Source organism: Venturia canescens, chromosome 8 (assembly GCF_019457755.1).
Source record: "Venturia canescens isolate UGA chromosome 8, ASM1945775v1, whole genome shotgun sequence".
In the NCBI taxonomy this organism is placed as follows: Eukaryota; Metazoa; Arthropoda; class Insecta; order Hymenoptera; family Ichneumonidae; genus Venturia; species Venturia canescens.
In genome coordinates, this window is record NC_057428.1 from 16,660,850 (window position 1) to 16,686,362 (window position 25,513).

At 37.9% G+C, this 25,513-nt stretch overlaps 3 protein-coding genes across 14 annotated transcripts in view; 2 read left to right on the forward strand and 1 right to left on the reverse strand.

Annotated features, from left to right (window-relative positions):
• LOC122414477 (myb-like protein X) overlaps positions 1 to 15,379 on the forward strand; it is a 16,819-nt gene extending 1,440 nt beyond the window's left edge. The window contains exons 1-12 of one of the 11 annotated variants that reach the window (XM_043425780.1): positions 18 to 4,098; positions 4,175 to 4,445; positions 4,822 to 4,897; positions 4,965 to 5,247; positions 8,423 to 8,600; positions 8,878 to 9,119; positions 9,970 to 10,256; positions 10,454 to 11,269; positions 12,135 to 12,242; positions 12,470 to 12,571; positions 14,774 to 15,065; positions 15,192 to 15,379. In XM_043425780.1, coding sequence (XP_043281715.1) covers positions 4,388 to 4,445; positions 4,822 to 4,897; positions 4,965 to 5,247; positions 8,423 to 8,600; positions 8,878 to 9,119; positions 9,970 to 10,256; positions 10,454 to 11,269; positions 12,135 to 12,242; positions 12,470 to 12,571; positions 14,774 to 15,065; positions 15,192 to 15,263 — 2,514 coding nt within the window. In that variant the 5' untranslated portion in view covers positions 18 to 4,098; positions 4,175 to 4,387 and the 3' untranslated portion in view covers positions 15,264 to 15,379. Of the gene's footprint in view, positions 1 to 17; positions 4,446 to 4,821; positions 4,898 to 4,964; positions 5,248 to 8,422; positions 8,601 to 8,877; positions 9,120 to 9,969; positions 10,257 to 10,453; positions 11,270 to 12,109; positions 12,243 to 12,438; positions 12,572 to 14,773; positions 15,066 to 15,191 lie in introns of those variants that run through there. The other 10 variants (XM_043425776.1, XM_043425774.1, XM_043425778.1 and 7 more) reach the window with 10 other exon arrangements.
• A 143-nt stretch (positions 15,380 to 15,522) lies between these two features.
• LOC122414486 (uncharacterized) lies at positions 15,523 to 17,395 on the forward strand. Its single transcript, XM_043425799.1, has 3 exons — positions 15,523 to 15,669; positions 15,854 to 16,075; positions 16,413 to 17,395. Exons 1-3 carry the CDS (start codon positions 15,523 to 15,525, stop codon positions 16,887 to 16,889), a joined length of 846 nt encoding a protein of 281 aa, XP_043281734.1. The 3' UTR covers positions 16,890 to 17,395.
• On the reverse strand, positions 17,045 to 24,776 carry LOC122414485 (eukaryotic translation initiation factor 5B-like). Of its 2 annotated transcripts, XR_006261771.1 has the most exons (6): positions 24,206 to 24,776; positions 22,949 to 23,225; positions 21,984 to 22,273; positions 21,476 to 21,719; positions 17,450 to 20,982; positions 17,045 to 17,376 (listed from the first exon to the last, which is right to left on the reverse strand). XR_006261771.1 is itself a non-coding variant. In XM_043425798.1 (5 exons), exons 1-5 carry the CDS (start codon positions 24,395 to 24,397, stop codon positions 20,921 to 20,923), a joined length of 1,065 nt encoding a protein of 354 aa, XP_043281733.1. In that variant the 5' UTR covers positions 24,398 to 24,776; the 3' UTR covers positions 17,045 to 20,920. The 2 variants fall into 2 exon arrangements, 1 of the variants encoding a protein (XP_043281733.1); XM_043425798.1 differs by having other exon boundaries at positions 17,045 to 20,982.
• Between the last annotated feature and the right edge of the window lie 737 nt (positions 24,777 to 25,513).

Sequence of the window (25,513 nt, forward strand, 5' to 3'; positions counted from 1 at the left end):
GAGCTTGCGATAGAAATGGTGGAGACCCCAGAGTCAACCGACACCGCGAGGTGGAGGTGGATCTGACAAAACGAGCATATACGCAAACTCCAAATTCCCCCACGACCGCGGACGAGCATACGTGACGAAAAACTCACGTACGAAATCGAGGGTTCGCTCAGTTATATTTACAATAAGAGACTCGGAATAAAAAGACCGCTCGCTCGTACGCGTCGAAAAACGCCGATGAAAATACCATTTTCATCCTCTACCTTGTGAACCCTATAAAAAAACAGCACAAAAACAACCATTTTTTCAAAATCATCTGTCGTTTGGGATCCTTTTTATATTAACTGTGCACGTGAACGATACATTCGGAATTTCCATTATTTTTCGAGCAAAATAAACACGTTTCAGTTGCGTGATGATAAAACTCAAATCTGGGAAAGAAAAACAAGGAAGGTAGAAAACAGAGCTGTCAAAATGTTTCTATAAAAAGCCCGGACATTGTTCCAAATTTTTCAATAATTCCGTCATAACTTTCAATAATTCGCGACCGTCTCGATCATAGGAAATTGTTTTAACGAAGATTCCGAGAATTTTCGAGCGTTTTAGAAATATTTTTCAACACTTTTTTTCGCACGCATCGAGCCCGCTGCAGAGGAAGCTTTGTATAAGAAACACTTTGCAAGGAAATCGATAAACGTTCTCAAACATTTTGTGACGCATTTTACGCAGTTCGTAGTAGATGAAAAAATGTCGAAAAAACGGTTGAAAGCGACCGAGAGTCGTGCACGTAGCCGGAATTTGAAGGTAAAATAAAAATAAATAGGTAGTAAAAATCGCGAATTATACTCGCATCTCGGAGGTTCCGTGGTGTGCTGAAGTACAATCGGTTGAGACCGAAAAAACTAAACGTTGATTAAACAAGTGATGTGGAACTAGTAAAAAAGCGCAGTGGCTAGAAAATGAATTCCCTACTTTTGGAACGTATCAGCGGATGCTAATTTTTAAATTTCCAGGTTTCAACTTCAGGCAATCCATATTATAAATTAAGGAGGGCGGCTACATTCGTCAAAATGATAAGAAATTGATCAAATTTGGTGATAATGTTCTTCAACTTCAAGTGCGAAGAGACAATTTTTTTCAAAATTTTCTTCTGCTTAGTTATCGAGTAATTACGCATAAAAGCAGACTTCTTATGCCTGGAAGAAACGCTATGCTTATACACGTGAACTTTAGTGATCAATTACTCGTTTTAACTGTACAGAAGAAATATCTTAAAAAATTTGGCAGTAAAGAATATGTTGACCAAATTTTATTAAATTCTTATCATTTTGATACTTTTAATGTATTTAACGTGGTTTAGCATGGCAACATTGTATCGTCGCTATCCAACCTCCTTAAACTTGACCCCGAACGACTTTCAGATGTAGAAAACTTGAGCGAATAACGGAGGTAATCAAATTCGACTTGGTCATTGAAATTTTAACGCGATTAGAGAACACTCCGCAGTCTCCAAACGTTTCAACCCGATGCACTTATTTGTTATTACAAAATATGGGGACTGAATGACATTTTTAAAACAACGTCAAAGTGCCACTTTAACTCAGTAACAAAAACGGTATTTTTTGCTCACATCTTTGTTCAATTGGTCCAAAACAGCTCGAAATCACTCGTCATGATTATTCCAACATTATAGATTTGAAATATCGTCTTTTTTTATTTTCTCAATGCTCTAATCCATGGCATTCCCACAATAGTTGAAAAAAGTCGTGGAAAATCCGGCCGATACAAGCGTCCATATTATCATTGACTTCTGACGCTTTGGCAAAATGCAAAACTCAGAAAATCTGGGCCTAGTGATTTATTCGCAATTTCCGAATAAGAGTGTGCTCCGGTAAGCGCATGAAAATATTCTCTCACTGAAAATGAATAAAGTCTGAGCCCATCGTAGCCAATTTTCAGTATTTACCGAAAGCTTTTTCTGTTATGCTCAGGGCGAAGAAGTTTTACGCGTTCTATCGGTCGCATGAATCCGAGGAAGATGAAGACGCAATTTCCATTATTTTCTCGAAGCGTTTCATATTCCAATAAGCACGGAAAGTTATACCTCGCTCTCCAGTTACTCGAAGGAAAGGTCTTGCTCGTGTTTTTTTATTTCATAAATCCAGAGCGAACCGCGCGTGTCGGAAAAAAGCGCCACAAAATCGTTCTCGCAATGCACACGGAGGATGACAAAATTTTGTCGAAAAAGTCAGTGAATCAATTGAACAATGTTGGGAACATTCCCAAAAAACTTGATGCGATGAGCCCACCAAATAGTCCAACTCTGCGATGTTTTTTCCAAATAACTGCGCCGCGTGGATCCTTCCGAAATTTGACAGGTTGATTGTTACCAAGGGATCATGAGCGTTCCCAAAAAGCTTCATCCCAGTGACATCCTTTCGTCCAGAGCCACGTCATTCTACTTGGAACTGGAAAAAAATGAAGACGGACTATGAATAAATTCCATTACGCGACGCACTGGCCTTCGGTTTAATAAAGCCTCTTTATGGGGGTGAAAATCGGAAGATTTATGAGTAGAATAGCGACCGACGGCACGCCAATGTCCGTTGTCTGACCGTGACAAAAGCTACACGCGGGCACCGCGCTCCTCCAGGAGGTCATTATCCTTCGGTTCTTATCTACCGAAGGATGAGTCTGTGTGGGTATTTCCGGTAGGATGCATTTCTCCAGGCACTCTGGTTGCAGCACATGCACGCGTGTGCGGAATCATGCTCGATAATATCGACCGTGAAAGCGCGTAAAGTAAAGAGAAGGGGGATGAACGAACCGGCGACCCCCGAGGTTGATTCACGATTGTTCCTATGGTTACGTTTGCGCCGATCGAACTCCAAGGGTTACACTTTACGCTCGTAGGCCAGTCGTGGAAAGCCGCAGAGCGTTATGGATCGAGAGCGCGCGCGCACTCCGCTTCTTAGCCCTCTTTTTCACCGCAAAACTCATAAATCAACATAAGCGATCGTCGCCATAAGGCTCCCTTGCTCGTCCAACAGTCTCGAGAATCACCGCGACCGGGGCGACACGGGATCGAGCCTTTCAATAAATCCACCTGAAGTTTCTTCAACGAAAACTCGTAAAAACATTTCCATACTCAAGTTTCGAAGCTTCCGCAGTCTCTGGCCGTCTGGCCGTGTTTACTTTTCCGATTAATCAGTCACCGAAGTCAGCGACGAAGAGTTTCGATGAGGAAACTTAAATAATTGTAATAATCAAGCTCAAAGTTTATGAACTTTTTAATATTTTATGCTAGGACGAATGTTGACATGGATTCAGTGATTTTGTTACAAACCTGCTCTGAAACGCGTGCGGGAACGGTTCAAACGAAAATTTTATCAAGCTTTTCCCTCTTCGATTTTAAATCGAACAATTAACAGATGAGCGCGAATTGAATTTTTCCCTCTCTCGGGTTGAAAATCGCAGAATAAAATCGAAACGAAAGCAACTGCAAATGGATTCCGTGGGCGTTTGAAACATCCCTCCAAAGTGCAGAGAGCATAATAAACTGTTTTTCCGCTTGGTCTGTGCGAGATAAATAGGAGCGGTGGCGAGTAAATCGAGTTCTGGACCGAAAGTCTTTTTGCCAGGAACCTCCCACGCTTCCTCGCAACACTTTTACGTCATGCACTTTGGATTCCTCATTACAGTGGTTTAATTAAGACCGCTTCACCTCCCCTTAATTCTCAGTCCGTCTCTCTACGTGCATCTATACAGTACGGTAACGGCGTGTCACGACGGCATTTCCATCTCTTCCGGAGCGTACGTTTTCGAGGATATAAATGCTTTGCCACTAATCGTGTATCCATTAGTTTTGAATTCTCGTTTTATTCGCTTCCTTTCGACCGAACACGGATACATTTTAATGGGTTGAAAATCCATCAAAGCTCTTCATGTTTTATGTCACATTTTTTTCGTGCGTTGAAAATAAACCTGCTTAATAAAGCACTCGTACTCTTCGGCAGATTCTTCCACTTAGTTAATGCTGAAAAATATGTGAAAACTTTTTTATCCGCTCTTTACGAAGCCGAGGAGTTGCTACTCAGCATTTAATTAAGCGTGAGTAGCTTTTTCGAGGGTTTCGCGTAGCTTCGCAGAATATGAGCATTTTTTTGTGACACTCCGCTATCCAAAGCTCGGCAATGAAACGGCACTAATTGGGCGAGCCATGCTTCTCTCCGGCGTAATTAGTCGTCTTTATTATTTCGTATTTCCTCGCCACGCTATTTCTTCTCAAATCCTCTCGAGCGTTTGACGTCAATAAAGAAGCCCCACTTCTGGGAAATTCAAAATCTCTCTATTATTCTCGTAATTGGAGCATTAAAACAGTCGAATTTCGAAGAAGACGATGACCTCGAGGATTTCACTGGTCGAGCAGAAGAAACTCCAATGGGCCAAAGAAAGAGGTAAAAATTCGTTGAAATTCCGTTAAACCGCGGCCTCCGCCGCGTTGCCTTATTACATACTTATTTTATCGTATCCGGCGTGAAATCATTTCGACTCTATTCCTAATCAAAGCACGTACGAGAAATAGTTTTCGCTTTACGAGCGGGGGGAAGTGAAAAATTTAATATAAATTCTTCACGTGTGACATGGGAACCGCTTTGTCCGCATTGATTCGTATCCGAGTCTCTGCGATTGTTGACTCAGAAGTATTATTCCCAATGAAAAATGGCTGAAAAGGTTGGAACGTCCCGGGGAGGAGTTCAATCCCGTAAATCGAATAAAATTAATCAGTTTTTCGGATTAATTTTAATCGCCCTTCCGCAATCTCATTCGCAGAGGAAATGGCGCGATTGAGCGGGCACTTGGAAAGTCGCAAGAGCCATCAACAAAATGGCGTCCGAACGAACATCCGGTAAGTCAATCCTATAAACAACGAAAGTAGAGAGCCCTTAAAAATGAACGGAAAACCCCGTAAAAAGAACGTACCCAACGAACGCGAGGCTTTCGTCGAGGGAATCGATCGCTATCGTAAAAGACAAGCCTCTTCGTGCCGTTGGAAATTACGGCAGTACGTCGAGCCTGCACAGTCTCGCTGATCAACGTTCAACTCACACGACCACGAGTCTCCGGACGATTGATTTTTCGACCGGCAGCCTCGTCGACTTACTGGAAGGTACCGATTTCCCGGGCACCAGACGACGGAGCCCCAGTCTCCCGCCGATTTACACTAAGGACAATCAACAACAATCGCGACTCTCACAAGTACGTAATCGAGAGATCGTTAAAGACTGAGCATGAGAATGAATTGATATGGAAATTCGTTAATACGCTGTCAAATTAAATGAGGGAGTCGAGCTTTGATTTTTTTTTTTCAACACGATTTGACTCGCGTTTTATTCAAAAGTTCAATCTTTTATGGCCAGGTCTATGGTTAGAAACCATGAAACTTCAATTTTATTTAAGAAAGTACACAAAATAGTGATGTGCTTAGTTGATATTTCTTTGGTTGATTTTTTGTTACTTTATCTCACTAACATCCGCTTGCGATAAATAAGGAATAGCTCATTATGCGAATCGCTAAATTTTTGTTTGTGTGAATTAACTAAAGGGGTGAAACCAAATCTCTTGTTCGAATAATTCGAAAAATTTCTTTATGTCTACTTAAGGAAGTTGAGGCATTAGAATGAAAATGATGTCACCGCTTTTAAACCGATTGCATCTCATAAAGTGAAGTGTAAAAAAAAATCAGTTAAATTTTCAGACAGTTTAGGAGCGTCGTTGCTGAGAAAAATCAATAACAATTTGGGCCAAATAACATGTAATCTTATGGAAGTCAAGACACATTCGGTGATATCTCCGTTAAAAATGATGCTAAAAATATGAAATTTTTTGGGCAACATGAGCAAGGCTTGCCGAATAATGTCAATTTTTTCAGATTTATTAGGAGATTTGCTGAGATTATATTAATAATAATCTGTTTTCCGTGCAGTTTTTTGAGGCTAGGATCGTCACTGTTCGTGTTTTCGACTGAGCTTTCACCAGTTTTTCGTCTTTTTTCCCCAACTTTTCTTTAAAGTGTATGCAACATTGCCAAACTGTAAACTGGCCTAACTTTTGAAAGGTACAGGTCATCACTTTTGGGTAAAAAAAATGACTGTACAGCCTCAACTTCCTTAATTCACATAAACTTTAACTCAAAATTCGTTGAAACGTATTATTCATTTAGCCAAACACAATTTGTGGAAATGGCAAGTAATTTTGTAAATCGAATTTTTTCTTCGTGCAGCTCAACGAGATCTCATCGATGACGATCCAAATCATCAATTGTTTATACAAATGTCAACCTCGAAAGAAAGTTCAATATTTTCATCAAATTGAACATTTTTTAAGTCTTCCAAGCAAATGTTTTTCTCAGTTCAAAAATTGAGCGCCGCGTGCCTGTGTATCTTTTCCCAACATTTCAAACTCCAACCCTCAAGGTTATAATTTTTCATCGAAAGAAGAAAAAATGAATAATCATTGCACTATCAAAACAAGCAGGAAAAATCAAACGTGCGGGTGTTTCGAATGAAAAACCACATAAAAATCGAGCTCATAATCCATTTTAAACCGTCCTGTAAAAATGGGTAGTTGAATAACCGTAAGAAGTTTACAAGTCGTCAAAAAATCGAGGTTTCATATAGCCAGTAATAATGAGATGGCATCGACGTTTGAATCGTAACCAGTGGTTAGCCTGTCGAGCAGATCGAGACACGCGATACGAGGCACACTTTCTCGATCGATTTTTTTCACACAGTCATAGTTCGTCGACCTTACGAATGTGCGCGAGAACTTCTTATCCATTGAGTCCAGAATTTCATTGTGTACACGTCGCAGTGTGAGGTCTAAAATAAACAAAAAACGTCCACTAGACACGCATACTGGTACTGCAAACCCATGGAAATCTTCTAGGAAGGGTTGAACTCAGGAAATGATTGAGGAAACGTGATTCGAAAAATCGCGTTTTTTATCCATCCTCATTCTCGAAGCTTCGAGGAATAAAAAAAAAAAAAAAAAACGAGAAATCGTTATATTTCATCATCGTGCGAGGTCTCTTTTCAGAATTCCACTCTCCACTTGATGGAACTTCTCTGCTCTCCGATCCAATCAATAATACACGCGGATAATTCCCGGATTTTTATAAATTGGAAATTCTCCTGAAGTCGTGGCACACCTCTGAAAATCCTGCGCACTTTTCCACGGAAGTCTCGCGCGCGAGCCGCACTTGTTCGCGAACTTTTCTGAATTTTGCAGACAATTTTTTTGACATTTTCGAGGAGTGTTTCCTCGACTGAGCTTAATATTTTTTCGATATTAAGCTTAACTTTTTGCAGAACGATCTCTGTGAGATTTTGATCGCGGCAAAAAAATTAGGGTCGCGAAAATGTTAAGGGCTATGAACAGTTTGAAAAGGTTAGGATGTTAAGTGTTTTTTGTGGATTTTACAAATAAAAATTGGTTGGATGGATTCAAATAAAACCTTACACGCGTCTTTTTACATGCTCAAAAGTACTGGAAAAAAATTTTTTTTTTTTTATTTTTTTTCTCAAAAAAATCTCAAAGTGGAACCTCTCAGGACGAAAAACCAAAAAGATTCTTAAAATCTATGCTGTCAGCTATCGCATGACGTAAGGAATTTTCAAAATATCGTTTAGAAAGAAAATGGCGCGTCCATTTGAAGAAAGAAAATCACACTTTTTGTGTATTTCTCAGAAGGAAATTGTTTATAAAAGAAAAAAAAACGAATTTATCAAAAAACGACTAGGTCATGCTGAAAGCATACGTTTTCCCTACAAAATGCAATTTGAATAAAGTCGAAGGGGTGCCATTTTCAACACGCCATTGTACGAAAATGTATCATAAAAAAAATTTGTTTTTTAACTTTTTCCAGTACTTCTGAGTATGTGAAAAATGTGTACAGGATTTTATGTAAATCCGTCCAACCAATTTTTATTTATAAAAAAAAAAAAAACAAAAAACACCCAAAATTTCAAAGTTTACACTGTCCCTAGCCCTTAATTTTCTATCAGGCATTAGAATCCTCAGTTTCGTTTTTGCGTTGACTGCTCTCGAATTTATTCAATCGTCAGTTCACTGGATCAAAGTTCCATTGTTTAAAGATTGACGAAGCTCAAGCTTCCAAGTGATTTTTGATAGTTTCATCGAAGCCCATAATTGACGCGTGCAATCCATACAATAAACGCAAATCTGTCGCACAGATCTTCGTCGTGAAGTGGTTGAAAGTTGGTATTAGTAAAGAGCAATCGAATCGTTGGATCTCGAGGAAACGAAAGCGGTAGCTTAACGGAAGTTGCCTACAATTAGGCGCCGGGTCAACGCTCGACTCGCTCCACTTATCGCTTTTGTCGTTTTTCGTTTCTGTTTGGCTCGCACGAAGGAAAGTACGAGAGAACTCGGCGTCGAAGGCTTGCGTTACAGCAATCAAGAGCGTCCTCAGAAACAACACCACCGTCAAGCGGGAAGGAACCCTAACGGGATCGACCACCCTTACGAGGAACGCGAGGGCGAGACTTCCGGTTACGGCAGCGACTCCGCCGAGGCTCCTTTACCGCCAGGTATTATTATTCAGACACGAAAAAAACGGTGTCAGCGGAAACCCTGCTCGACGTTCATATTCATTAGTGTCTCGCATAATAATTAACTAACTTTTGTCCTCGTTTCTCCGCGCATCAACCAAATCCATCGAGACTGTCGTTCCTTTTGATAGAAAAGCAAGAATTTCATTCAGATCGTTGAATAAATGAATTCAAAATCGAATGACGATTCAAACAATGTTTTTGTCACTGCTACCGTTTGCGCACCGTTTTTAAACTTTTTTAATCAACTTTTCAGCTTCCCTGGCGCATGGCAAACGTATAGAAAGTGAAATGTCCGAGAGAACATGGCAAAACCCTTATTGCGAGACACCGGAAACTTCGCTTCCAGGATCGGGAAGACAATCCGTAACGAAACTAGGTGAACTGAACAGACAGCGCTGGGGGAGTATCTGGGGAGGTGAGAGCAGTGGAAAAAGTGATCGACCAGCACCCTCGTGGCTCGAAAGGAGCCTCTCGCGATTGGATCACTCCAGTCAGGTCCGTGTGGAATTTGATTAAAGCACAACTATGCACCTCAATTCGAATGAATAAAACCGGTTAATTCCGCCGCAATTACTGCGTCCAAACGAATTAATATTTACAAATAAATCTCTCAGTTCTCAATGTCTTGTACGGAAATGCTCGCTTTCTCAAAAGTGATGAACAGCTCTGCGACGATTTTTATTTTCTTCAAAATTCCGAAAGTCTGTTTCCTCGTAGGGGAGACCGGGGCAAAACTGGGTACTTCGGACATTCCGGAAATGGGTTTTCTCATTTTTGCAATTTTATAGATTTATCGAGATGAATAAAAGAGCAAGGATACTTACGAAATGTTCGAATTATTTTCTAATTCGATCGAAACTGCAGTGAAAAATAAAATTTCAGCAATTCTCGAAAGGTCCCACGACAGGGTCCCTAGAAAAATGACTTTTTGTTCTAGAATTGCAAAAAAATTAGAGTACCTTTTCTATGGTGTCTGAAAGCAGGTAAGCAATGAACGAGGCTCCTCAAACTTCTAAAAAGCAAGACATTTCCTTACAGATACACCCTGTTTTGTCCCAGTCTGGCCTATATTGATTGAAAAAAGGCGCAAAAAAAATATTGCCAAAAAACTGCAATTAGGACAGATCTTGTCACAAGCATCATTGAATCGTACAATAATAATGAAAATAATTCGTAATATGAACGAAAAAAGTGCTCTCAACGACGGGCAGTGTCGTTGAGAAAAAAATATTGTTATTTTTCGAAAATTTGCAATTAACTCGAATATATTAGAGAAATCTCAATGTGCCTGCCAAAGATGCATGGTTTTTCATTGAAAATATCTGAATTCGCTGAAATAAATTAGATTCTCGTGATAAACCACGAGAGCGCGAGCAGTCCGGACAGCTCGACAACCGGGTCGACGGGCTCGGACTCGAAAACGTACATCCGCGGTCAAAATATACCTGTTGATGCTCAAGTGCTCCAAGAACGCGAAGCAAAGAGGCTGAGAGCTCGCGAGCTCCAAAACGCGATAAAACAACAGTTGGAGGAAAAGGAAAGGCAGCGGAAAGCGGAGAGAGAAAAAAGACTGAAGGAAGAGAGGGAGGAGGAAGAGCGAATAAAGCGGGATCGCGATAAGGAAAAGGAGAGGTGAGGGGTGTTTTCGCGGAGCCCTTTAAACCCGCATTCATTATTTTCTTCAAATTTTCTTCATATTCCGCAATACGACAGGCAAAAGTATAATTCTCACATTTTTCATGAAAAAGGAGGGCTGCTGCGATGTCCCGCAGGCGTTTCCTCTCACGCCGAGAGTTGCACGAAACTCAATTGTTCTTTCGAATTTCCAGGCTGCAGGAGGAGCAAAGAAGACTGCGAGAAAAAGAATGTGCCAAGATAAAAAAAGCAGCGGCGATGAGGGAGGTTATGGAGATCGCGGAGAGACGAGCTCGCGAGGAAAAACGACAGCGGAGACAAAAAGACGAGTCCCGAGAGTCCCCGAAGAAAGCATGTCCGGAGTCGAACTGCTGGGAGTCCCCAAAAGCCGCTCGAGCCCCCGAAGATCCGTGCGACCTGTCCAGAGAAGATTTCCGAAAAGAAAAAGCCTCGAAGGTCGTTCGTTCCGATGACGAAAACGATGAAGGAGCCAAAGGAGCGATGGTCGAAAATGGCTCGCCGAGAAGATCGGAGGAAAGCGCGAGCGAGGATCTCGGAAAGAGCGTCAACGTCGAAGCGTCTTCGACGAATGTCGATTGCGATGAAAACACGCTGAGACTTCCGGTCGGAAAGGAAGTCGCCATTGTTCTCAGCGGCAGACTCGACGATGCCGAGTTTTTTAACCGCGCCAATCTTCAGCTCGTTAATCTCGTCGTTACGAGTCCGAGAAAAAACGAACAGACCTCGAGCAGCGCTCTCAACGAAGGATTAAACGCCCTCATCAAAAGTCTCGCCAATCCGGTTGTTTTACGGAAATCCCCACGCTCCGGTCTCTCACCAAGAATCTCCGAAAACCGCATCCTCACCCCCAGCAAATACAGAAATTTTATTAATCACGGACGCGATTTTGGCACGCAAACCGACGGCGAGAGCGAACCTCCGGATAACAAAGACGCCTCCGTCAAAGATCGTAAAGACGTCGTCAACAATAATCGAAGAGACGTTGAAAAGTAAGCATCCAACTGATCTTTCGTTCCAAGCATTTCCCTTATAAACAATTCATTCGAATTGAGCACAAATAAAAAATGATAATTCACTCTTAATTAATAATCTTAAACTTAATTAATAATCTATTTTTAATTATACTAAATTAACATCAGTTCAGATTATTTTTAACAATTTCGGAGTTGTTTGTTTTATAGAAAAAAATTAATTGCTTCCAGATAATTATTCGGTCTTTTCAAAGAACTGATGAATTTTTTTATTTCGAAAATTGACCGAACCGTTTCGTCTTTACATTTTCGTGAATATCGAAATATGGAAATTCTATAAAATTACAAAGTTATTATCAAGATCTTCGATCTCAAGAATTCGTCAAAAAAAAATTATTATTCCAGGCGAATCTAAGCATTCTCAGGTGCAATAAAATCGGTCGAAAAATGCAGATAATTCTTTGAAAGATACCGCAGTGAAACTGGGTCATCGTGAGAATGTGCATTTATCATTTGATGGTTGTGTAAAACCATTCTTTTTAATATTTTTTTTTCACCTTAATAAAATATGCTTTAATGCTACCAACAGCGCGTTTAATCAGTACGTTAAACTTGGTTTAAAAGCGTTTTGAAAATTTAGCACTCGTTGGACTAGCATACAGTACAGTAGTTACCTTAAATACGTTCAAACGTGTCTCTGCATTTGCTCGCGAGCACGAAAAACAGCGAATAAAATATAAGATAAAAGCTTTACTTCATTATTATTAATTAATAAATAATTTATAAGCATTATTATTGATTAATGAGATGAAAATACTTTCCGATGAAAGAGCATTGATAATTATTAATTTTGCTAAGGAATCTCGACATTCATAATGCGCAGATCGACGAATACAGGAGCGGTGGAAGAGACGGGGATGAAAGCATTGGTTCGATCGAAAGTACAAACTCGGACGAGCATTGACACAAGACCGAGATGGAACGCTAATCGGTAAAGCAGGAAACAAAGTTTATTTTATCTTTGTTATTTTTTTCTATCGCTTACGTTAGAGAGTGACAATTATTTTCCTTTTCTTTGTCTGTTCCTTTTGATTTTATATTTTTTATTTATTTTTTTTTCTCTCTCTCTCTCTCTTTTTTTTTATTTTTTTTTTCTTTTTATTCGACTGCATGGGTACGAGTGACAGAAGCTTCAAAGTGATGGAAAGATCTCCCTAGGCCAGGCACGCGTTATCGAACTCAGAGTGAAAAGGATCCGCATTATCAAAGACGCATGAGAATGAGACGACGAAGAGTCGAATCGAGCGACGAAAGATCGAGGTAAAAACCATTTGAATTTGTTCAAACTTTGGGCAGAATAACAATCACATCCTCTTTACGACTCTACTCGAAAAGAACGGTGCTCTAAACAACGCTGCTTTCAAATTTGCAAAATTAATACAATCCAATATGTCTCCTCTTTTGTCATTAACCGGTTGACCGGTATTGGATCATACATGTACAAAAAAAAGTCGGGCCCATTCTGGTTTTGTATCATACGTGTATATATTGAAATAACTTTTTCAATTTTCAACCGATTTGAACAAAAATTGGTATACAATGGTTTTTTGGGTCGCCGAGTCGATGTTTTAACTTAATTTTAGTTTTTTATCACACTGGACTCTTTCATCGAAATCAAACAAAATTCGCTACCCCCAAAAATGCGAAAAATAAGGGTTCAGGGTGAAATTTGGTAATTTTTCACTGCGAAAATTTCGTGCTTTATCACATGAAAATGGAATCAGCAACCTCGAAAACCCTCAGAAATAAATTATCGCGATTTTCGGTAACATATTGGCTCGTACCAGTTTTGGCACAAAAACTAGAAAAAAGCTCGCCAGTTAACCGGTTAATAATCTGTGTTATCCACCCAGACATGTTAAGGAGCAGAGACGCCATTCGTGCATGAAATAAATATGTTTGGAGTGGAAATTTAATCGAGTAGATTTATAAGAGTCGAGCTATGTTTAAGCAAATCAATAATTCTACTCTCAGTTAATTTATTCAACAGTTCTCTTCTAAATACGCGTGTTCAAAAAGCCGAGTTGTTGTCGAGTAGAGCTGTGATGAGCATAGTCATAAATAGCTGCTAGTTAACAACTTTATTGGTAACCATTCTCGATAATAACTCCACTCCTTAAGGAGGGTGGCTACATTCGTCAAAATGATAAGAAATTGATCAAATTTTGTCTTCAACGTCAAGTGCGAAGAGAGAATTTTTTTCAAAAATTTCTTCTGCTTAGTTATCGAGTAATTACGCATTAAAGCAGATTTCTTATGCCTGGAAGAAACGCTGTGCTATACACGTGAACTTTAGTGATCAATTACTCGTTAACTGTACAGAAGAAAAATCTTAAAAAATTTGGCAGTAAAGAATATGTTGACCAAATTTTATTAAATTCTTATCATTTTGATATTTATAATGTATTTAAAGTGGTTTAGCATGGCGACATTGTATCGTCGCTATCCAACCTCCTTAAAGAAGATCATGCGCTACTTCTGTGATTCAAAAAAGCAACTGAACTTTTTTGCTCTTTTCATGATCGAAGAAACTATTAAAATTTATTCTTATCGATATTCTAGATCGATAAATTTTAATATAATGATAGCGGTTAAAATACTTTTGGAGTAAAATCCTCAAGCAAAACGTGACAACGGCCATTTTCTATTTACATGCGTATGCGTATCTATATTTTAAACCAGCTGGCTCATGGTGCTGTCAAACCTTCCGCTGTCCTTATTTCTCGTTAACCTCAAATAAGTGTTTTTCTTTTTCCATTCCCAAGTCGTTTTCACCGGTAACAAGGCTTTCTCAAGACATCATTGGTATCTGAAAACATTCAATTTTCTTATTCTCGTTTTTGGCTCTTCAAAGTTGGGAGGATCCCATTTCATTGAATCCAAATCGTCGCGGAGGAAGCACGCCTGCCATAAGAGCCCGTGTATACCCCTTAAAAAAATGTGATTTTCGTTAATTGTTTCCTCGACAACTGGACGTTAGATCGCCTATAATAATTCTGGGAATAAATGCACGGTTTGCATTTCTTGCATATTTCTAAATTTCAAATCTCGAAGTTGGAATATTTTCGGTTTCCTTTGGATTCGTGGCAACTTCCTTAATAACTGCGGATCTACGCAGGAATCCTCAATATATCTGTTCCCGTTTGATATTGAAGGTCACGAATTGACGCAGAGTTGTTACGAATTTTCGAGTTGAGATTTAAGAAGCAGAGTTATTTTCGAGTATTGTTATTCTGCCCAAGCTTTGTCACCAACGCGAGCACGCACTTTTCTTCACACCGCGTCAAGCTGCTGAATGAACGTGTGTCTTTGGGGCTTTCCTCATCAATTGATCAACGAATTAGATTACTTCTTGATATTTCAGTGAATTAGATGAGAGAAGAAAAAAAAACATTTTAGTCGATGAGTTTTGTGGGATAAATGTTATTATTACTAATGGCACGATAACGCTCAATTAATCAGATCGCCATCGCCCGATCGGCGGAAATCAACGAACCACAAATCGGGGAATCGAAATTTTAACAGACGCAAAGTCAAACTGGACAGTTACGACGCCGATTTATCGATGGACAGCCTCAACTCTGTCTTACCGTTGAGAATCGATGAACACGGACGTGTAAATATATTAGCTGGGGATAGTGTTAAAAGAAGAAGCGGAGAGACGAGGGGCGAGAATGATAAGGAGGAAAATAATGAGAAATTGGATGTATGGTGCGGCCAGGAAATCCTTTCGCAGCTGGCTTCACTGAGAAACGTGAGATAATAAAGGACGAAGCTAATTAGTTGATTTAATTAAGTTGGCAAACGAACGGATATGCTTGAAAACCTCGGGGAGAAAAATAATAAATTAAAAAGATTGTAATTTATGACTTGTTTGTAGGGTCTCTTGACGAAGCAGAGAGAATGGAACTCCCAACGATGTTTAATGTCGCCGAGCGAGGATTTCTACTAATTGAAATAACTCATGGGGACAAATGATCTTTTTTAGACCTTCGTTTTGACTCTTGAAACGCTGTAGAAACAATATTTACGTAGAAAAATAAATTGGAAGGAGAAGTGGGAGGAAAATATTGAATCGACTCTCGAGATGATTGAAAATAATGCATATCGTTTAATAAATCTGTTGAGATAATCATTCGTTAATTGTGATGAGAGGATTTGTCGAATTGCAGAATAAAAGTCGTGCTAAAAAGTACCGATAGGCTAGCGAAATGGCCTTCCAACTCGACGACTTACTGAGGGACGACAAAAAGGACGGTAATCTTATACCCGACCTCAGCAAAGCAACGTGCAATTCTCAGGAAGAGTATCGACGTCTCCACGAGAGATGCCCCGAGTACAAAATCAAACCTGAAAAAGTAAGATTTGCGGGTGCGAAATAACGAATGGAAAAATTAGGAGGAAAATTTTTTGTTCATTTTTTAAATTGGTTACAATAAATATTTTATAAATGTTTTTGTCTATTTTTCAATCAATCGTAACACCAATTCACAATCATTTTAATAACGACAGTGAATCAACATTTTTTTATACTCCACTAAGGTTAAAAGGGAAGACACGAAAGTCAGGGACAAAGATTTTTCTTGGAGAACAACTAAGAAGGAATTGAAAGCAATGGATCGCGAATGGCTCTACGGGGATCCAATTCCACCGGATATGAGGTCTTTGAATCTCCAAGAACTGCAACAGGTCGCTATCGATTGGAGAATGTTGACTCCGCTGAGACCAAAACTTCGTCACGACGAAGAAATGTTTTCACGCTTGGTAATAATCGAATGAAATTCTTTTTTTTCGTTTACGAAAAAAAAAAAGAAAAAAAAACACTTTAGAAAAAACATTGGCACGGCCTCCAGATGATTTTCCTCCGAGCTCAAATTTTGAGAGAATTAACTCTCGATTGAGTGCTAACTTTTGTCGTTGCAAAACCGGACAAGCAGTTTTTTTTATCGTCGTTTTTCACTAAGAAAAAAATTTTAACGTCGTTGGTACCACCTTTAAAAATTTTTTCGTTTTTTTAATCACCCTAATAAATACCGTGTAAGAAGGGAAAGAGTAAACTTCGGAGATGAAACGACGAAATTTATTTTCCATTTGTTTGAAGGTCGAAATGGGCAAGCTGGAGGTGAAAACACTGGCAAGGGAGCGTCGAATGTCAACAAGTCCAATAAGGCGTAGCAAGAACCGTTCAGGCATAATAGAATCGAGTGTTAAAATTTGCGGGGAGTGCGGGGAGGAGTATTGTTTCGGAGAGTCTTGCGGTGACATAGCCTACGAATCATTCACGCGAGTGACTTTGACGGTGCAGCAGCCAAAAGTCAAAGTATCGGCCGACACAGCGTCGATAATCGCGGGGATGAACGGTGGCAAGCGTAAAAGAAAGAAAAAAGGAAAACGGGTTAAAATCAGTTTGACAGCTAAGAAGAGTTCTCGCGGTGTAGTGCGCAGAAAAAGTACGAATACGGTGAAAAAAAACGAAGCCACGAAAGACAACGAAAACGAAGAAGAGGCCAGAACAACTAAAAAGTTTAAACGAAAGTGTAGCAAATATTCAAGAAAAAATGCTCGCTCACCGAAATAGTGTTCAACTAAATGAACCGTTGAATTTCCCTGCATTCAAACGAAAAATCTAAACGACGGGAAGCGCACCAATTCAATTGACATTTTCTTACTTACAAAAAATACAAAATAAAATTAGGCGAAAAGGTTAACCAGTAAGTAATCTTGACAACCAAGTTTCTTCGTATTCTTTTTATTATGCCAATCAGACGAATTCCGATGCTAAAAAAAAAGTCGAAAAACAAAACAGTCCGTGTATAGGAATGAAATTGCGCCAATGAAAATGATTCCAACGCTCACAGAGCGAGACAGACTTTCCATTTTCTACACTGTTTTTAATCTGTTTCTGCCGTATATGTCATAATCGCTAAGAATAATATATATGCCGTTACAATATAATTAATAATAATAAGAAAGATAAATTCACGCTTATGTACAAATTGCCTAGATGCGCGCACGGTGCTCGACAGCAGAAGGGCGGGCAGAAAATGAATGTCCGCACATAAATGCTGGAAAAAAAAAAATATATATATATATATATGTATATGTATATAATATATGTCTTGATTAGTTTATCCTAACCCTTATTGTTCATCCTCTGGCCCATCCCCGAGGTCGAAACACCGAAAAATACAGCGTCATCTCGTTCACAATACGAAAAACAAGACAAATATCTTTTAATCGTTTTCCAAAAGCGACGTGTCAGTTGCCCTTACGGAATAAAAAAGCCTCAAACGTCACGAACCTTGAAATTTTACGTGGAAGTCAATTATTGAGGTTATTAGTGGCAGAGTGGAAGCAAAAAACGTAATTTGTGGGAAATGAGCCGGAAAAACATGACGAAAGATTGTATAATTTAATTTTATATTTTGCTCAGTTGGATAGTAATGAAAAATAATGATAATAATTATCAAAAATCCAACGACGTCCAATTGTATTTCTTTCCACAGTTTCTTTCCGTAAGGCTTGACTCCTGCTTTTATTCCCGTAATTAATTATGATAGCAATAATTATGATGATAATGTTGAAATTAATAGCAATAAGATTTTGAATTTCTTGTTATAATGTCGAATTCTATCCGATGATCCTACAATTTTATTCCTAAACATACACTCGTCGTACACAAATATAATATTTATATATAATAATGAATTATATTTATATACAAATATGATATTCATATATCATGACAACAACGTTACCCCTTCCATTTGAATTTTTTTCACTTATTCCTTCTATGTATAATTCCATACTCTATGGATCTGAGTTTATCGGCTGCCGAGGTGTCTCCTGAATAAATTGCATATTTGTCAGACAGCGTGGAAAAACGAAAAATCTGTACGAATTTCTCGTAACTTCGAAACACGATGTTTCTTGTCCTTCTTTATTGCTGAAAGCTCAAATCTTCGTAGGGCCGAGCTCACAACGTTAATTTGACCGTCACTCGATGTATGGGCACCGTTTGATTAACGAAAAAATGAAACTCGATCAGATTATTATCATGAAAGAATGTTTGGTTTTTTAACTTTATTTCGTTCGCTTACGGAGATTGAAGATTATTCGAAAACGTGATTTTTTTTTCGGCCCTCGAACGGTGTTCATGTTTGCTACCGGTTTAAAAAAATGTTTTTTTCACGGATGGAATCCAATTATAAGACAATATTCATGATTACGAGTATGTACAAATGTAAGTTATTCAAAATATGCATATTTCTCTCTTTCTTCCTTTTCACCTCGTCCTCTGTTTGTTTTCGTCGTTTTTTTTTTGGTAATTTACAATCTCTAAGGATTCGTGACCAAAATTTTCGCGAGTTACGAAAATTCTGAATGAGGCATCTTTCGTTATTTTAGAAAAAAAATCGATCTCTCTCACACAGCGGTGATCGAATTTCAATCCTTTCTTCGTTCGTGTTTTCGAAATTTCTTATCGTTTGAAAAATTTTTTAAATCTTATTCCAAAAATAACGATGAGCTACCTACATGTGACGAAGATCGATAGTACATCCCTCTCCCTTTTCAAGAATCAATTATCGAATATCGGGCTGCGTTTTACAAAAAATATATGTGTATTTTTTTCACCGAAATACTTTCGGAACTTTTGCTTGCAAACTCTTTATACCCTTACTCGTTGTTGGTTCGTCATTTTTCTTTAAAGTACAATCATTCTCAATTACATTTCGTCGATTCGAAGGAAAACGTTTGGCATTGATAATAACATTCATTTTTGGCATTACTGCTTCTCTATTCTCTGGAGAAAAACAATTGGATTGCGTTGATTGGGGTCTAAGCACGAAACAATTTTTTTACGTCGTATAACGACGATGCAACGACGCACAAATATTACTCGAAATTACACAAAATCGGATTACACAAAAATTAATCGAACAAGACATTTTTTACGAAAACGTAACGAATGTGACGATGTTTCATTGTAAAAAGAAAAAAACACCAATTAATGTTATCAACGCGTTTACTATGGGATAGAACGATCAAAGTTCATTTTGGCACGATCAGAGAGACCACCGGTAGAGAAATAACTGGAAAATTGTGGCAAACTATAAACTGCTATTTTCTCTGTTTTTTTCCTTCCTACTCTGTCCGTGAGCATTTTCTTCGGTAGTGTAAAAGAAGATTTCGAACGTGAAAAAGCACACCCCCCCTCATTCGTTGCGCTGGGCCAGGTATTTGTTTCGACTCATCACATTTTTATTTTCCAGTTACTTTGACGACGGACGTTTTCGTCCGCGTAAAATGTGAGTAGTTCACTATCCAGTACAGTGAGACACGCTGAGGAAATTTACAATCGCGAAACATCGATTCCGCTTTTATCATTGATTTGTCTTTTTCCCGAGATTTCCTCCACCAAAATCGTATACAATTCAAACTCGTTCAAGAGAGAACGTGTGTGGATGATTGAAACTGAGAGCGATCGTGAAAAATGCTCTAAGCATGAGGGCATGAAAAATATTTCAATCTCAAGTTGTTTGGAGATTTTCAAAATTTCTCAACATTTGTTTAGAAACACTCGTGTTCTCCGAAAAATTTATTGTTACGAGTAAACCTCCTGTCCGAGTGTTTTTTTTATCACGGAGAGCGTTGATTATTTTGACACTTTTTGTAACTTTTTATATACAGAAATCCCTCGATTGGATTTGAGTCTCTTTCCAATGATTCGTTGATAGTAATTCATTGAAAAGGGCGGGAGGGAAATACCAGCGAGTCGTGAACAAAAAAAAACTTACAAATCAAATTCGACATTTTTTCATGCACATCTCTCTCTCTTTCTCTCGTTCTCTAATTTCGTTTCTTTCATACTCAGCATCGCTGTACATATTTGTCTTTTATCTCGTTTCTCCAGCGCTATTTCTATTATTTTGTGTTTCTATCAAGCGTTCGAGGTTTGAAGAGCCCGGAAGCAAAAAAAAGAATAAGATCACGATATTTATATGGGAAAAAAATATGCTCTACTCTAATCTGTTGTGATTTTTTTAATGCGATTTCGCATCGAAAGCTGCAGACTGAGCAAAATAAAGAAAACAAAAAATTGTTCGAGCAACTCTCTTCAAGTTTTCATTAACTTTTTCTTACATCCTTTCGTCTCTTCGTCGCCCAATTTGCCACGACCAAATGTGATGTGTACCCTAAGATCTCTACAGGTCGAAAATTCGACCCAATTGTCATTTTTCTTTTCTTAGTTTTTTTTCTTTTTTTTTTTTAATATCGATATATGTATATATAGATTTATATTTATGTACAAGGAAATCGAATTATCACTCTTCGGCCAGCGTTCTCGTAAACTTGAGACATACGCACGCGCTTTTAGCCACACATACACACGCACACATATAACACACACGTCCAGACAGATTTGACTAAAGCGACCGACGAACAGACATCTCTTTGTCGCTCAAATCGAAGTTTCCCTTTTTGTCCCTCCAACTTCGATTTCCCATACCGAGGAACAATTCCTTATTGGTTTGTTTTTCCCGTATTTTTCCATCCTCTTAATCTTCAATTTTCTGTACTCTTTTCCGTTTAACTTCGCAATCATTCTCAATTGTCTTTTCGCGCCTTCTTTTTACTCTTTTTCTGTGGCTTCGCTTCCGTCCAGACATCTGAAAAGATACCATACATTTTTTTATTCCCATCTATTGTTTCTTATTAATTAAGAACAATTCTTTGCTGAAATTCCAACGAGTCGACTACGGACCACTATATTGAAAAAAATTTTCAGCATAACAGTATTGATCGGTTATTTATGAAACTGTCGAATGATTCGAACATCCTATTAATCTCATCAATTAACGATTCGACGTTGTTTAATTATATTCTTTGCTTCAAATACCAAATAATTTCTCAAATTACATCTGGAAAACTTGATATTTTTTGACAAATGATGAATCCATGGAATGAGTCTTAAGAAACGAATTCCGACAGTTATTTTACCTAATTACCATCTTCGCTATTGTCAAATTTTTGTGGTTCAGTTTATGAAATCATAAAAACTTAGTTATTCTGAGATTTACAGTAAAAGAAAGCGTGATTTTCTAATTATTCGAACTTTTCAAATTGCTTTCTATCATAAAAATGGATATTGTTCCAATTCACCTCCCAATTCGTCGAATACCGGTGCATTTTTGTCCTCCGTTTCAACGGATTTCGTAGTTGCTTCGACCGGTTCTGATTTTTTCTTTGTTTCCTCCGATTTCTTTGAGACAACTTTTTCTGCAGGTTTTTTCTCTATAACTGGAGTCGGCGATGAGAGAGGGACGTTGTCACTCTCACTGACTTTCTTGGATTTCTTAGATTTCGTCTTCTTCTCTTCCTTTTCGGTTTTCTCGACCTTCTCAATCTGAAATATTTATTATTAGACAATCAATTATTTTTGTTAAAAAGGAAGAATTGTTAAAAATGCGTACAATTGAAATTATATTGAGTTTTTTTTAATTTCCTCTTGAAATAAACGAAAAAAATTATGCGCAATCATAAAATACATTTTGCACGTCAGAAGTAATAAATTTCTTTTGTTTTTGGTATAGGACGGAATTTTAATAAGAAAAATACGTGTCTAGAACCTGAGTTCGGTCTATTTTTGAGTTTGAATAAATTTTCTCACCTTCGTTGCTTCAGTTTTTTTCGCATCAACATTGTTCTCGACGCGGAGTACTTCTACGACAATTGGTTGGAGGACAACATCCTTTTGGTTCTTTTCTTTCAACTCCTTGTTCTCAGTTTCTTTTGCAACTTTGTCCTTAATCTCCACCTTTTCGTTATCCTTGTCTCTCACCACGTTCTCGTTTATCAACTGATCAGACTTTTTGTTTTTTTTATTTTTCTTTGATGGAGTTTCATCTTCCTTTTTCTTATTTTTCTTATCCTTTCTCGAATACGCTGGCTCCCAGTCTCCTGTAAATTTGTCAAACAAAAATGTATAAATAATAATGACATGTCATTAATATTCGTGATTTTTCAGAAGAAAATATTGTTATCCATTAATTATCAATGAAATGCTCTCCAAGTTTCTGTAGTTACGAAAAATACAAAATTCTTCAATAATATTATTTTGTAGCGTGAAAACCATCGGTGCTTTTCCATCTGCGACAATATTTTGATTTAGTAAATATTTTTACCGTATGGTATTTCCAATTCAGAATGCAAAATAAAACTGAAAAAAAAAATGTTCAACTCCTGGAATCCAAGCGATAGCAAAATAAATATGAACAACCGTAAAATATTATCGTTATTTTTTTCTCGATTTACTGATACATTTAAAAAAAAAATTGATTTTGTTCCACCGAATCAATTGACGACAAAGATTCCACATAATGTATAAATAACTCCATTCTGACTAGTATTTTCTTCACTTGTTCGTTAATTGCACCACTATTTTTTTTTAATTTTAAAAACGAAGGGCATGGTAGGTCAATAGATCTTGGTAGCATCAACAACGAATAACATTTTATGTTGGAAACAAGATCGTGGTAGTTTTTTGGCCCTGTTCCGCTTAGGATTTTTTTTATTGTAAATCGGAACGTTTGTGAAAAATGACTTTGAAAATATACATGCAGTGGCAAAACTTACCATCATCAAAGTCAAGAGGCTTTTCTAGCACAAGATTCTTAAGATTTTTCTTGTTCTTGGTTTGCTCTACTTTGTTCTCCTTGCCAGATTTTGTTGTTTGGTTTTTGTCCTTCTTAGGTACAGCTGGTTTATTATCTTCCTGTTTTCTTTCTTTCAATTTACCATCTGTTTCTTCACTAGTTTTGGCAACAGATTTTTTTGCCGGTTCGGCTTTGGCTGGTGATACTTTTTTGGCAGGACTGGATTTTTCGTTTGTCACTTGAGCATTGGTGGATCGCTGAAACAAAAAGTAATCAATTATCTACCGTCGACCCAAATGAACATGAAATTATTGGAACATGAAATTATTGTATATTTTTTTTTATAGAATTTTTTATAGCCATTGAATTTTGAGTTTGACTTTTTCTTTTTTGAAAAATAAGGCTTTCGACACCAACTGAATTTCAAATACTAACAAAGAATTTCGACAAAATTCAAAAAATAAATGAAACAACTGTAGTTTCTCATGTGGAAATGAATCATTTATATTGGATCAAGGTATATTATTTTTCTCTGACCTTTTTTCTGCAATTTATTCTTCGAATAATTGTTTCGTTCAATATTTTTATTTTAGTTATGTTGTTCTTTCAAAGGCGAAAAAAAGTCGATTCTTACGAAAGAAAATCAACAAAATCATTTCTCATGCTAAGAATTTTTATTCTGCAACTAATTCATTATTGTTTTAATAAACTAACTTGAAAATATGAACCATTAGTTGGGTTTTTTATTTTAGAATTTTGTTAGAATGCCAAGTTTCAAAATCCTGATAAACTAAAAACTGAATGAAAATTTGTTGTGCTCGGATCTGTTTTGCCAATGAAATGTTTGCAAATGACAGTGCCATGTGTATTACGTCATTTAGCGAAGAATTCCCCCTGTTTTACGGAGGCGTGGTACACGAGCGCCCTCATGAACGCAATGCACAGCACAGCTGATTATCGACTCCGTGTGTGTGTTTATATACGCGAATTCAGAGTACAAATCGACCATATGGCAAAGTTAGATTTTTAGGTAAAAATAGTTTTCAGCCTCGAAACACACTGCAGAACGATAACGACAATTAACAATGGAAAACTAGAAATTTTCGAAACTCCCTGTCCGGTTAGCAAGTACGAATCCGATCGTAAATGCTCGTCAACAAGACTTTAATAACTAATTTTAACGATTATTGTCGAGTGCAGTTTTATATGATCGGGACGAGAAAAAAATCTGACTTACTTTTTCTTTGATCTTGCCGCTCCGTTTCTTGCCACTTTGTTTCCGGTCCGCGTCGTTCAACGTCGACAGCTGTGCAAAAGGTGGTTGCTCAGCATTTTTGAAACCAAACGCGTAAACGATTATCGCGCATATTATGACGATACCAACGGGTATGGCATATTGAAATTGTTGCAGCAACAGGCCCACGTCCATGCTTTGCAAATTCCCGAGCGTTTTAGTAACGTTTTTTTATTTTTTAATTTTTACACAGGAGCGTTCGCGTACGAATATTTTGAGGTTTACTTGCGCGGCCGAGGTGTAAACGTCGCGGATCAAACGAAAAGAGAGGGAGGGAAAGAAAGAGAGAGAGAGAGCAAGCTGTTCGAAGCGACACAAGTATGAAAATTGCAATGCGCGAGTATTTCTCTTTTATATGAGAGGGAAAAGTATTGTCTTGAAGCGTTTACAACGGCGCATGGAGGATTAACGGAAAAAAAACTTTTGAGGCTACACGAGATCGAATGTGTTGTGGCAGCTATCTGGAATACTGGCTATACGAATTCACGATACGAACAAGATTCGGGTGGGGGTAAAAGAGATACAACTCCGAAAGTGAGACAGAGCGATGCTTCGAAAAACACGACGTTACACCTGGCGGCGAATTTTCGTACTAAAGGAGTGCCAGGCGGGCGCCGACCCCGGCTGACGCGGCTGCTGCTGACACAACGCAACAACTACGCGAGTCGCGTACTGCCTTAATAAACTCACAAAACTTCAACAGTTTCCGGTTTTTCGAGTCGCTCCAAAAATTTTATAGAAATCCTATTATTTCTATTATATTTATAAAATTATTTATTTCTCCGCTACGTTTATAGATTGAATTAACGAATTCACAACTGTTTTACATAGAACTCATCAATCAACGATTACAACGCGTCTTCGAATTATTGATATGCTACAATAGATTCGGAAGTTATTGATATCAACTTGACTCGCTCTCCGACTTGTTTTGGAATGTTCAGAAAGAGCGTTCAAGTGGAACAAATGAATAACCGTGTCCCGTGTCAATAATTTATTGCATATGAATTTCAGTACCTGCTTGATGGTTCGCAAAAAAATTGATAAATTCTAACCTAATTGAAAATATCAACCAGATTAAAAAAAAAATAAATCTATCAATAAATCATGTATCTTATCGCATTAAACGAATATGTATTTCGGAGATAGTTGTTGAGAAACTAATTGCTAATGGCTTGCAAATTTCACTCGTGTAAAGTTGAATCTTTTTAAAAAAAATATAAATGAAATTCTATTACAAATGATGTGCTC